The sequence below is a fragment of the Zingiber officinale genome, chromosome 1B (assembly GCF_018446385.1).
Source record: "Zingiber officinale cultivar Zhangliang chromosome 1B, Zo_v1.1, whole genome shotgun sequence".
NCBI lineage: Eukaryota > Viridiplantae > Streptophyta > Magnoliopsida > Zingiberales > Zingiberaceae > Zingiber > Zingiber officinale.
This window is the reverse complement of record NC_055986.1, coordinates 69773591-69787283: the sequence shown is the minus strand read 5'-3', so window position 1 is coordinate 69787283 and position 13693 is coordinate 69773591. Positions and strand designations below refer to the sequence as shown.

General features: G+C 39.1%; 1 protein-coding gene across 1 annotated transcript in view; it reads right to left on the bottom strand.

Moving 5' to 3' along the window:
- LOC122038814 (serine/threonine-protein kinase UCN-like) overlaps nucleotides 1-13308 on the bottom strand; it is a 51573-nt gene extending 38265 nt beyond the window's left edge. Inside the window, exon 1 of the mRNA XM_042598758.1 lies at nucleotides 11886-13308. Coding sequence (XP_042454692.1) covers nucleotides 11886-13089 — 1204 coding nt within the window. The 5' untranslated portion in view covers nucleotides 13090-13308. The remainder of the gene's footprint in view (nucleotides 1-11885) is intronic.
- Between the last annotated feature and the right edge of the window lie 385 nt (nucleotides 13309-13693).

The window sequence follows — 13693 nt, the reverse complement described above, 5'->3', positions numbered from 1 at the left end:
CCATGAGGTTAGATTGCTTAAAAACCTAGGGTTACTCCTTGAACTTTCGGCCATGATGAGATTTAAGACCTAGGAAAGCTTAAAATTTGATTTAACATGCTTACGACTTTCCTTATGATATGATATGAAGTTAACATGAGATTCTTATGCTTGTATGTTGTTTAGAGCTTAATTTCTTTCTCCTTAAACTTTCGGCCATGATGGAATTAAAGACCTAGGAAAGCTTAAAATTTGATTTAACATGCTTACGACTTTCCTTATGATATGATATGAAGTTAACATGAGATTCTTATGCTTGTATGTTGTTTAGAGCTTAATTTCTTTCTCCTTGATCTTTCGGCCATGAAGGAATTAAAGACCTAGGAAAGCTTAAAATTTGACTTAACATGCTTATGACCTTCCTTATGATATGATATGAAGTTAACATGAGATTCTTATGCTTGTATGTTGTTTAGAGCTTAATTTCTTTCTCCTTGAACCTTCGGCCATGATGGAATTAAAGACCTAGGAAAGCTTAAAATTTGACTTAACATGCTTATGACTTTCCTTATGATATGATATGAAGTTAACATGAGATTTTTATGCTTGTATGTTGTTTAGAGCTTAATTTCATGCTCCTTGAACTTTCGGCCATGATGGAATTAAAGACCTAGGAAAGCTTAAAATTTGACTTAACATGCTTATGACTTTCCTTATGATATGATATGAAGTTAACATGAGATTCTTATGCTTGTATGCTGTTTAGAGCTTAATTTCTTTCTCCTTGAACCTTCGGCCATGATGGAATTAAAGACCTAGGAAAGCTTAAAATTTGACTTAATATGCTTATGACTTTTCTTATGATATGATATGAAGTTAACATGAGATTCTTATGCTTGTATGTTGTTTAGAGCTTAAGTTCATGCTCCTTGAACTTTCGGCCATGATGGGATTAAAGGCCTAGGAAAGCTTAAAAATTTGATTTAACATGCTTATGGCTCTCCTTATGATATGATATGAAATTAACATGATATTCTTATGCTTGTATGTTGTTTAGAGTTTAGTTTCATACTCCTTGAACTTTCGGCCATGATGGGATTAAGGGCCTAGGAAAGCTTAAAATTTGATTTAACATGCTCATGACTTTCCTTATGATATGATATGAAGTTAACATGATATTCTTATGCTTGTATGTTGTTTAGAACTTAGTTTCATGCTCCTTAATATTCGGCCAGAACAAGATTTAAATACCTTGGAAGCTTAGAACCAAAACAAAACATGCTCATGATGTTCCTTAAAGTATATGATATGAAATTGGTTTAGGGTTCATATGCTTTTGTGCCACTTGTAACCTAGGTTCATGCTTTACAATGTTTCGGCCATAACTAGGTTAAAAGACCTAGGGAGCTTAGAACCTAACTAAATATGCTCATGATGTTTTTTATGATAAATGTTATGAAATTGATTTAGGGTTCATATGCTTTTAAGTTGCTTGTACCCTAGGGTAATACCTTGAATGTTTCGGCCTCCCTATAGAATTTGGTGATTGAGATCCAATTATGATTCATTATGTGCCTCACATGCTATGATATGAATTAAGAGATGTTAGTTAATGATTCCATGCTTGATTATGTTTCTCTATGATATGTGATGTGCTCATTTATGTATGCTTATGAACCATGCATGATAATGTCTCTTATGATGTGCTATATGCTCAAGTATACATGCTTTATGATATGACAAGTAATATGCTCATTTATGTATGCTTATGAACCATGCATGATAATGTCTCTTATGATGTGCTATGTGCTCAAGTATGCATGCTTTATGATATGACAAGAAAAGGCCTAAGAGTTGCTTCCCTATTAGTTGGGACTAAGAGCACTTTTTATGATATGACAAGTAAAGGCCTAAGAGTGTTAGCTAAAGCCCTAGAGCTAATCATTTGATGATTGTATTTTGGACTTGTTGTATCATATTCTATATAAATAAAGACATTTGGTTTTTGGTTATTATACTTACTTGTATTGGTGCCAAATAAACTAAGTATAATAACGTCCTTGAGTAGAAGGTTCTTACCTATATCAATCAGTTAGCTGAACCGATAGTGAGATGATATAGGGAACACTACTCTTAATCATTCCTAGTCGAGTATTAACATTCAGGGACAATGTTAATGCAAAAAGACTAGCATGTAGGTCAACTCGATGACTTGATCTCACAAGTCATGGATATAGAGATATCAAGTTGATACATGGGTATGCATTAGAGAATGTATACTGAATGACCCGCCATGAGAAAGTATCATGTATCGTTATATGAGTGTCATATACTTTCTCATGTGGCTATTAGTATGACTACTAGTCCTTGAACCTGAAGTCACCATGGATCCCTACATAAGGAGTTATGTACTTTGGTTTCGTCAAACGTCACCCGTAACTGGGTGGACTATAAAGGCGATTACTGGGTATGTAACGAATTATGCAGAGGGATGTGAGTGATGTAGATGGGATCTATTCCTCCTATATGACGGGAGAGACATCGGTATTCTTGATAGAGTGAGACCACGAAGTGCATGGCCATGCCCAAATGAGTCAATATGAGATATTGAGCTCATTTGTTTTAGTGAGTCTACTTGGAGTTCAAGATTTAGATTGATTAGAGGATGACACGGTCTATGCCTCACATTGATCAATTTAGATGTCTAAGATAGAAGGACACTTGTCATATATTGTGAGGAGTCACAATTAGTAGTCACAAGGTGATGTTGGATCTCAACATTCTTGTAACTTGGGTAGTAATGATGTATTGCTAGATACCGCTCATTACTTATGCTTCTAAATGAGTTTAGGGGCATTTCCAATATTACAAGAACCTATTGGGTCACACACAAAGAACAAGTGGATGGAGATTAGGTTCATGTGATGAACCAAGAAGATTAGATTCATTTGATGAATCAAATTGGATTAAGAGTAATCCTAATTGGGCTAATTGAGTTGGACTCAAGTTGATTCATGTGTTCAATGAGTCTAATTTAGATTATGACTCATTGAATCAATTTAATTAAATGAATTACATTCATTATATTAAATTGGCTTGAATTAAATGGTTGGATTAGATCAACCATAAGAGAGATTAAGTCAAGTTTGACTTGACTTGAGAGGAAGAGGAAGAGTCAAGTTTGACTTGACTTTATGCCACATCATATGTGTGACTTGGCATTAAGTGGCCAATGATGATGTGCCACATCATCATAGTTAATACATGATTGTGCCACCTAATGGAAGTTACATCTTCTCTTGGACTTAATGTGGCCGGCCACATTAATGAGAGGAGTTACTCTTGATGTGGCCGACCACTCAAAATGAATGGGATGCATTATTTTTCATTCAAGGCTAATTGCATCTTCTTCTTCCTCAAGTTTTCCTCAAGCTCTCCCTCTCCTCTTCTCTTGGCCGAAAATTTTCAAGCAAGAAAGAAGGTGAATGAGTTTGAGTTTCATGAAGAAAAAGGTAGAGTGATTGTCACATAGAAGAAGAAGAAGAGTGTTCATAAGATCCATTCTATTTCTCTTCTCTATCCTTTTTCTTTTCATTCCCATCCGAGAGCCCTAGAAAGTGCTAGCACACTTGTGGTGCTCTCTTCTCCATCCTTGTGTGTTAGAGAACACATCTTGTTCGTGTGGATACTTCTAGAGGATTGTCTACGTTGACAATCTTGAGATCCTGATGTGAACCCAACGAGAGAGATATCTCAAGAACCCACAACGAATTGAAAACAGAAAGAAGGAAGGTCTAAGTCGATAAGATGGATGAAAAGAAACCTTGACCCAATGCTTAGAAAAGCACGAACCTTGGTATAGAAGATGGATGACGCCACAACCTTGGGATTGAGGTTGATAAGTCTTCGAACGCCACAAGGAGATGCCTTGATAAGTTCAAGTTCAATGAAGAACCAACAAGCGAGAGCCTCACCGTGTTTTAGATTGAAAAATATATCAAAGATACATGTGTGGCCGTCACCCCCTTTATTTATAGCTATAAGGTGACCAAAAAATCCTAAAAGGCCAAAAGAAAGCCCATTTAGTAAAGACCCATATAGACTACTTAGCCATTTTAAGCATATGTCATTATTACAACCCAAATAAAGGTAAAAATGAGTCCAAATTGAGCCAACATATCCATACTACATAGATATGAAACTTAAATACTAATTTAGCTCATCTAAGGCTCGAATTAGGTTGACTAAGCCGGATGACTTGCTCTTGGTCAAACCTTCTTCAATAGTAGCTTTGGCCTTCACATCTTCAATTAGCACATTAAGTGCTTCCTTCATCTTTTTAGCCCTAGCCCTTGTAATTGGTCCTCCATTGATGCATAATGGATCATCATTAATATCTGGAGTGGATTGAGCATGACCCATATCACTAGCTTGTTGCGCAACTTGTTCTCTTTCATTTATTCCATCATTCCCCCTCTCCTCAAAAGGATTCGTCCTCGAATCTTGATCACCTACATCAAAAGGAGAAAGATCAGAAACATTAAATGTAGCACTCACATTATACTCACTTGGTAAGTCAAGCTTGTATGCATTATCATTGATTCGAGCAATAACTTGAAATGGACCATCTCCTCGTGGATGCAACTTAGTACGACGTTTAGTTGGAAATCTTTCCTTCCTCATATGAACCCAAACCCAATCTCCGGGTTCAAAGATCACTTTCTTTCGTCCCTTGTTGGCTTGCGCAACATATTGTTCAGTCCTCTTTTCAATTTGCAATCGAACTTTCTCATGCAGTTGCCTCAAACTCAGCTTTTCTGGTACCATCTAAACTGGCACGCTCAGAGATAGGCAAAGGTGATAAATCTAAAGGAATTAAAGGTTTGAACCCATATACCACTTCAAAAGGAGAAAAATTAGTAGTAGAATACATAGATCTATTATAAGCAAATTCAACATGTGGTAAACAATCTTCCCAACCTTTTAAATTCTTTTGAATGATAGCTCTCAACAAAGTAGATAAAGTTCGATTTACTACCTCAGTTTGTCCATCTGTTTGTGGATGACAAGTTGTGGAAAACAAAAGCTTTGTTCCTAACTTTCCCCACAATGTCTTCCAAAAGTAGCTTAGAAACTTTGCATCACGATCTGAAACTATGCTCCTCGGTACTCCATGAAGTCGCACGATCTCCCTAAAAAATAGATCAGCAATATGGTTAGCATCATCTGTTTTCCTACAAGGAATAAAATGAGCCATTTTAGAAAATCTGTCCACAACCACAAAAATAGAATCCATACCTCGTTTAGACCTTGGTAGTCCTAAAACAAAATCCATGGAAATATCAACCCAAGGTTCACTAGGAATTGGTAAAGGTGTATACAGTCCATGAGGTAAAGATCTAGATTTCGCTTGCCTACATGTAATACACTTCTCACAAAATTTAACTACATCCCGTTTCATTTGTGGCCAAAAGAAATGCTCTACCAACACTTCTAGAGTTTTTTTAACTCCAAAATGTCCCATTAGTCCCCCACCATGAGATTCTTGGATTAATAATTCCCTTAATGAACAATTAGGCACACACAACCTATTCACTCTAAAAAGAAACCCCCCATGTCTATAAAACTTCCCAAATGCAGTATGTTCACAAACTTCAAACACATTTCCAAAGTCAGAATCATTAGAATATAAATCTTTAATGTATTCAAATCCTAACAATTTAGTGTTTAAAGTAGAGATCAAGGTATACCTTCGAGACAAAGCATCAACAACAATGTTTTCCATACCTTGTTTATACTTGATCACATAAGGGAATGATTCAATGAATTCTACCCATTTTACATGACGTCTATTCAACTTACTTTGGCTCTTCAAATGCTTCAACGATTCATGATCAGTGTGAATAACAAACTCTTTGGGCCACAAGTTATGTTGCCAAGTCTCTAAAGCCCTCACCAATGCATACATCTCCTTGTCATAAGTTGGATAGTTCAAAGCTGCTCCACTGAGTTTCTCACTAAAATAAGCAAGGGGTCGACCTTCTTGTATTAGCACAGCTCTAATACCTATTCCTGATGCATCACACTCAATTTCAAAAGTTTTAGCAAAGTTAGGTAATGCAAGTAATGGTGCTGAACTTAGCTTCTCCTTAAGTAAATTGAAAGCTGAAACTTGTTCACTATCCCAACGAAACCCAACATTCTTTTTAACAACTTCAGTCAAGGGTGCAGCTATAGAACTAAAATTTTTAACAAACCTTCTATAGAAACTTGCCAACCCATGAAAGCTACGTACCTCAGTTATCGTTTTTGGTGTTGGCCATTCACGTATTGCCTTAACCTTTTCTTCATCAACCGCTATTCCCTTAGCACTAACAATATAACCAAGAAACTCTATCTGATTAGTGCAAAAAGAACATTTTTGAAGGTTAGCATACAATTTTTCATTTCTCAAAACAAGTAGAACTTTTTGTAAATGATTAAGATGTTCATCTAAATTTTTACTATAAATCAAGATGTCATCAAAATATACTACAACAAAGTTCCCAATATAAGCACGTAAAATATGGTTCATTAATCTCATGAAAGTACTAGGTGCGTTAGTTAGGCCAAATGGCATGACTAACCATTCATACAAACCGTACCTAGTCTTAAAAGCAGTTTTCCATTCATCTCCCTCACGCATGCGAATTTGATGATAGCCAGACTTCAAATCAATTTTAGAGAAAATGCAAGAACCATGTAGTTCATCTAGCATATCATCTAATCTAGGAATAGGATGACGATACTTTACCGTAATCTTGTTGATAGCCCTACAATCAACGCACATTCTCCAAGTTCCATCCTTCTTAGGCACAAGCAAAACAGGAACTGAACAAGGACTCAAACTTTCTCGGACGTACCCTTTTCTCATCAATTCTTCAACTTGCTTTTGAAGCTCCTTCATCTCCATAGGATTGCTCCTATAGGCTGGTCGATTAGGGATAGCTGCTCCTGGGATGAAGTCAATTTGGTGCTCTATTCCCCTAAGTGGTGGCAATCCATCAGGAACTTCTTCAGGAAAGACATCATCAAATTCCTGCAAAAGAGATTTAACAACACTAGGCAAAGAAGGGTTAAGATTGTTAGTGTTGAAATAAGCCTCCTTATACAAAAGTATAATCATCGGCTGTTGAGAATAAAAAGCTCTCTTAACCTCTCTTTCTTTTGCATAAAAGCTCCATTTTTCTCTAGATTTTTTGTTTCTTTTTCATTTTTTTTCACTCCTCTCATCCTCACTTTTTCTTTTCTCACACTCCTTTTCTTTTCCATTTTTCTTTCTCTCACAATCTTTTCTTTTTTCACTCTCATTTTTTATCCTCAATTGATCTTCATATACTTGCTTAGGAGTTAATGGTACAAGAGTTACAAGTTTACCATGCATCTTAAAAGAATATTTATTTGTGAACCCATCGTGTATGACCCTCCTATCAAATTGCCATGGTCTACCTAAAAGCAAATGACTTGCATGCATTGGTACTACATCACAAAGAACAACATCATGATACCTACCAATGGATAATGAAACCAATACTTGCTTAGTGACCTTAACCTCCCCGCAATCATTCAACCATTGTAGTTTATAAGGTCTAGGATGTTTAGTGGTTGGTAAGCATAATTTCTCAACCAAGATAGTACTAGCAACATTAGTGCAACTTCCTCCATCTATAATCATACTACATACCTTGTCTTTGATGTGGCAACGGGTATGAAATATGTTGTCTCGTTGTTCTTCATCTTCTTCCATCACTTGCACATTTAGAGCACGCCTAGTGACAAGGGCTTCACCTTCAACGACATACTCTTCTACATCACTTTCCATCAATGGTGGCAAGGCATTATCATCTTCAGATTCACTCTCAGTTTCAATATCACCATTTTCTTTCAAAAGCATACTTCTTTTGTTTGGACATTGTGAAGCGATATGTCCTCTTCCCAAACACTTAAAGCATTTAATATCTCTATTTCTTGAAGATTGGATAGGTTCTTTACCTTTAACCAATGGAGAATCAGCATCTTTATTCTTCAAAAACTCGGTCTTACTCTTTGATGCAACTTTATCATCTCTTTTGTTCCAACTAGATTTCCAAGTGGATGAATTAGAACTTTGACCATGTTTGATTGAACCCTTCCTTTTGAGTTGCCTTTCAACTTTCATGGACATATGCACCATATCTTCAAGCTCCACATAATGTTGCAACTCTACTATATTTGCAATTTCTAAATTCAAACCTTGTAAAAATCTTGCCATGGTTGCTTCTCGGTCCTCCTCCACATTGGCTCGAATCATGGCAATCTCCATCTCTTTGTGGTATTCCTCCACGGTCTTGGATCCTTGGGTGCCATTGGTACAAATCTCGATAGTAATGTGATGGAATGAACCTCTTCCTCATAATTGATTTCATCTCTTCCCAAGTGCCAACGGGTCTCTCGTTGTTTCTTCTCCTGCTTAGAATAACTTGATCCCACCAAATAATAGCATAATCAATAAATTCGACAGCAGCAAGTTTTACCTTCTTCTCTTCAGAGTAGTTGTGACAATCAAATACTAATTCCACTTTCTTTTCCCACTCCAAATATGCGTCTGGATCACTTTTGCCTTGAAAAGAAGGAATCTTCAATTTGATATTTCCCAAGTTTCTATCAACATAATCAGTCATCCTTCCCCTTCTACCACCAATTCTGATGCCACCAGATCTGCCACTAGAAACTCTATCATCAATGTCCTCAGAAATGCCATCATCATCATCGTTGTTGTCTTCACGGTTATATTGCCTTGAAATTCGTGTGGGAACTCTACCAGCTTGGCTATTTTGCAATTCAGTAATTACAGCATCTTGTCTCTCCAATCTGTCGAGGATTTGATTGAATTTGATTTCCATGCGTTCCAAGTGTTGTCTCAAGGCACGTTGTTCAAGTGTTTCTCTAGGTCTTGCTTCTTCTCCACTTGTTGCCATTAATGCAATCTGTTGTCACTCAATCACTCAACTCGCTAATGTTAGCTCTTTAAGTAACTTAGAATTGTGGCAATTCCTTGTAAACGATCGTTGACTGATTGAAAATCCCAAAGGTATAGGATAAAAGAAAGGAAATGATAGAAGAATGCAAATTGTAGAATTGAAAAATTAAATTAAGTTCAGAAAGGAAATTTGCTAGAATTGAATCTAGGCAAAACTTATGCGAATGCGGGACTAAGAGATAAAGATATTTGAAATAAGAACTGAAAAGGATCTTGCCAGAACTTAATTTAGGCAGGTGTAGAATTAAATCTAGGCAAAACTTTAAAAGAAATGCGGAATAGGAAAGTGCAAGTAAGGCAAAACTCTAAAGGAAATGCGGAATAGGAAAGTGCAAGTATATTAGGCAAAACTTTAAAGAAATTGCGGAATTGGAAGGTACAAATATACTAGGCAAATTATTAAAGAAAAATGCGGAATTGGAAAGTGTAAATATAATAGGCAAAACTTTAAAAGAAATGCAGAATTGGAAATTACTAGTATAGAAATAACAATTCCTTACACTCAACTTTTTTTTTTTTTTTTTCGATTTTTTTTTGAATTTCGGCGTTTTTTTTTACAATTTTTTTTTTGCCGATTTTTTTTTTTAAATGTCAACTTTTTTTTTTTTTACCGAAAATAATTTGCTAGCACCAAGACAAATAAAACTCACTAGGATTGAGATGATAATGATAAACAGATAATTTTGAACAAATTGACAAAGTTTCAAGCACAAAGAGAAAAGGATAACCAAATCGATTTAGAAAAACCTGGCTCTGATACCAAATGATGTGAACCCAACGAGAGAGATATCTCAAGAACCCACAACGAATTGAAAACAGAAAGAAGGAAGGTCTAAGTCGATAAGATGGATGAAAAGAAACCTCGACCCAATGCTTAGAAAAGCACGAACCTTGGTATAGAAGATGGAAGACGCCACAACCTTGGGATTGGGATGATAAGTCTTCGAACGCCACAAGGAGATGCCTTGATAAGTTCAAGTTCAATGAAGAACCAACAAGCAAGAGCCTCACCGTGTTTTAGATTGAAAATATATCAAAGATACATGTGTGGCCGTCACCCCCTTTATTTATAGCTATAAGGTGACCAAAAAACCCTAAAAGGCCAAAAGAAAGCCCATTTAGTAAAGACCCATATAGACTACTTAGCCATTTTAAGCATATGGCATTATTACAACCCAAATAAAGGTAAAAATGAGTCCAAATTAAGCCAACATATCCATACTACATAGATATGAAACTTAAATACTAATTTAGCTCATCTAAGGCTCGAATTAGGTTGACTAAGCCGGATGACTTGCTCTTGGTCAAACCTTCTTCAATAGTAGCTTTGGCCTTCACATCTTCAATTAGCACATTAAGTGCTTCCTTCATCTTTTTAGCCCTAGCCCTTGTAATTGGTCCTCCATTGATGCATAATGGATCATCATTAATATCTGGAGTGGATTGAGCATGACCCATATCACTAGCTTGTTGCGCAATTTGTTCTCTTTCATTTATTCCATCAGATCCGGCGTACCTTGGACTTGCGGGATTGCGAAGGGCTTCGCTTCAAAGGTATAACCCTTTTTTCCCTTCTAGATCTAAGTGTAGATCTAGGTAAACTCGTACTTGTAGTTTTCGAAAAAATTTTCTTTGCACGGATCCGTTGGCTAGGGAGTTTCGGGGTTTCCGCGACGCGAAAAAGCGGTTTTCGCGACCCAAAAAACCCAACAAAGAGTTGCTTCCCTTTTTGTTGGGACTAAGAGCACTCTTCATGATATGACAAGATATGATATGCTATGTTATGACATGAACCATGATATGCTATTTTACTTTGTATGACTTGTACCAGGGATGGACTCCTAAACACCCCTAGGTCGATGGTCTATGAAACATGCCTAGTAAAAAGGGATGAGCTCCTTAGTACGCCCCTAGGTCGATGGTCTATGAAACGGGCCTAGTTCCCTAGTAGGTTCGGGGCTAGCTATCCCGTCCTAGGGATTGCGCGCATTTATGATATGTGGTACATAGCCGGGCCCCCCTCATGTTGAGATTATGTTTAAGTATTATATGATATTATTTTAAAGACATCTTGCACATGACATGATGCATGTTTTTGAAAAAAACATCTTGCATATACTCTTACGATATGATATGATATTTTATGATGCTCTTTTATGACATGATATGATATGACATGATACACTCTTATGACATGATATGATATGACATGATGCATCTTTTACGATATGATATAACATGACATGATATGATATGATGTTTTATTTGTAGAATGTCACTACAAGAATTTTTGCATTCAACAACACCCAATAGACAACGCTTTTTAATAAAAACGTTGTCGTTCTTTGTTTTACAACGCTTTTAGTGAAAAGCGTTGTCTATGGTATTTACTTTTTACTAAAGACAACGGTTTTTAATGAAGTGTTGTCTTTAGTGTTGTTGTTTATGGTCAAAGACAACATTTTTTTAAAAAAACGTTTTTTAAAGTGTTGTGTATGTTTCCCCTAAACTCACTTAAAATAAATTCGCAGCCCTCGCTTTGCTAAACTCTAAACCCTCAACGCGCGCGCGCCTTCTCCTCACCACTCCTCTCCACGAGTGCCTTCTCCTCTCCTTCTCCTCTCCACGAGCGCCTTCTCCTCTCCACTCCTCTCCACGAGCGCCTTCTCCTCTCCACGAGCGCCTTCTCCTCTCCTTGCCGCGTGATCTCCTCTGAACCCTAATCTCGACCCAAACTCCTCACGCAAAACTCCTCACGCCGGCCCAACTCCTCCAAGTCGAGATCCCTAATCTCGCATTTCCCCATCTCCTCAATCAAAGTCAGCTTACCCTTCCTAATCTTCTCACGGCTCCTCAACTCCTCTGAACCCTTCGATCTTAGTTCCTTCCTCGCAGAGCAGATTCGAGAGTAGGAGGAACGGAAGAAAGAAAGGTAAAATTACCGGCGCCAGGAACGGAGGCCGCGCCACCTCTGGCAAAAGCTCCCATTTCACCCCATCGAAGAAAGGGTGCGCCTTCACCTCCTCCGCACCCCCACTAAACCCTAATCTCCTCTCCGGGTCCTTGACCACGAGCCGCTCGATAATGTCAGTGAGATCGGTGCGCCGCCGGCCTGGGAACATTGGCGGCAGCGTAAGAATGTTGCGCAACGTCTCCTTCCTGTTCCGCCCCCGGAAGGGCGTCTGTCCGTATGCCATTTCGTACGCCAGGATCCCAAGCGCCCACCAGTCCACCGCGAAGCCGTGCCCTTCGCCGCGCACCACTTCCGGCGCCACGTACTCCTCCGTCCCCACGAACGAGAACGACCGCTCGTCGTCACCACCGGATCCTTCTCTGGATTTCGAGATGGACGAGGAACTCGTCCTACGGCGACTCGCCGGGGAGACTCTCGCCGACCTCCCTTTCTTGATCTGGTCGTCCGCGGCGCCGAAGGAGAACACGCGTGTGAGTTTCCTCCGGGGGGCGTGGCTGTGGTTGTCGGAGGGAAGTGGAGGAGGAAGGGAGGAGTGGGTGGTCGATCTGGCAGGGAGGTGGCGGGAGAGATCGAAATCGGCGAGCATAATATGGCCGGATGAACGGAGGAGGACGTTCTCTGGCTTGAGGTCGCGGTAGGCGACGCGCATGGAGTGGAGGTGGGCGAGAGCGGTGACGATTTCCGAGAGGTAGAAGCGGATCGCGTCCGCGGAGAACGCCTCCTCGTTGGAAGGAGAAAGGGAGCGGCGGAGGGCGTGGAGGTCGCCGCCGGGGCAGAAGGGGATCGCCCAAGCGAGGAGGTCCGGCGTCTCGACGGAGCCAAGGAGGGAAGGGAGAAACGGGTGGTGGTGATCACCGGGAGCGGCTGAGAGGCGGGACAATAGGGATAGCTCCCAGCGGGCGCGGCGGAGAGCGTGGGGTTTGGCGGCGGACTGCTTGTCGAACACCTTGAGGGCGAAGAGCGTGGGGAGGCGACTGCCGGGTGCGGCGCTGACGAGGAAGACCGAGGCCATGGCTCCACGGCCCAGGACGCGAACCGCCCTGATCTGGTTCAAATCCAACACCACCTCCTCATCCATTTGAATTTGGATCAACCAACCTATACAATGCAGGTAACGTGTTTGAGTGTTTGCCTCAATGGTCTCTGTTTCCACATCTCGCTCGATTCTTGTTCTTCTTGAAGCAGCTCAAGCGCTCAAGCTCCGTGTGTTCCTCTCACCCAAAAATTGAGGTCTGCAAACAGTAAGTGGAGGCAATACAAGACCCATCTCACCCAAAAATTTATTTTAAGCAGGCGTGACAAACCTGAGGAGTTGAATGAGCCACCTGTTGGCTTTGAAATTACAAGAGAAGATTGGCGTGCGTTTGTCATTAGTCGCATTTCTGAAGATTTCATTGTAAGATTTTAAATTTTTTCTTTTGAAACTATTCGATCATAATTCATTATGTATTATTCAAATTTGATATGTCGCCTGTTTGAAATAACTAGAAACTCAGTGATCAACAAAAAGAGAGAAGGAAAAAAAATAGATATCCTCATCGACTCTCATGCAAAGGGTATGCACGCTTTGCTGAAGAAATTGTAAGTATTTTTAAAATATATTTCCTCTAAGAACCCTCTAATTGATTCACATTAAATTATTTCACATTTGTTATTTGATTTTTATTTGTTGTAGGGGACTG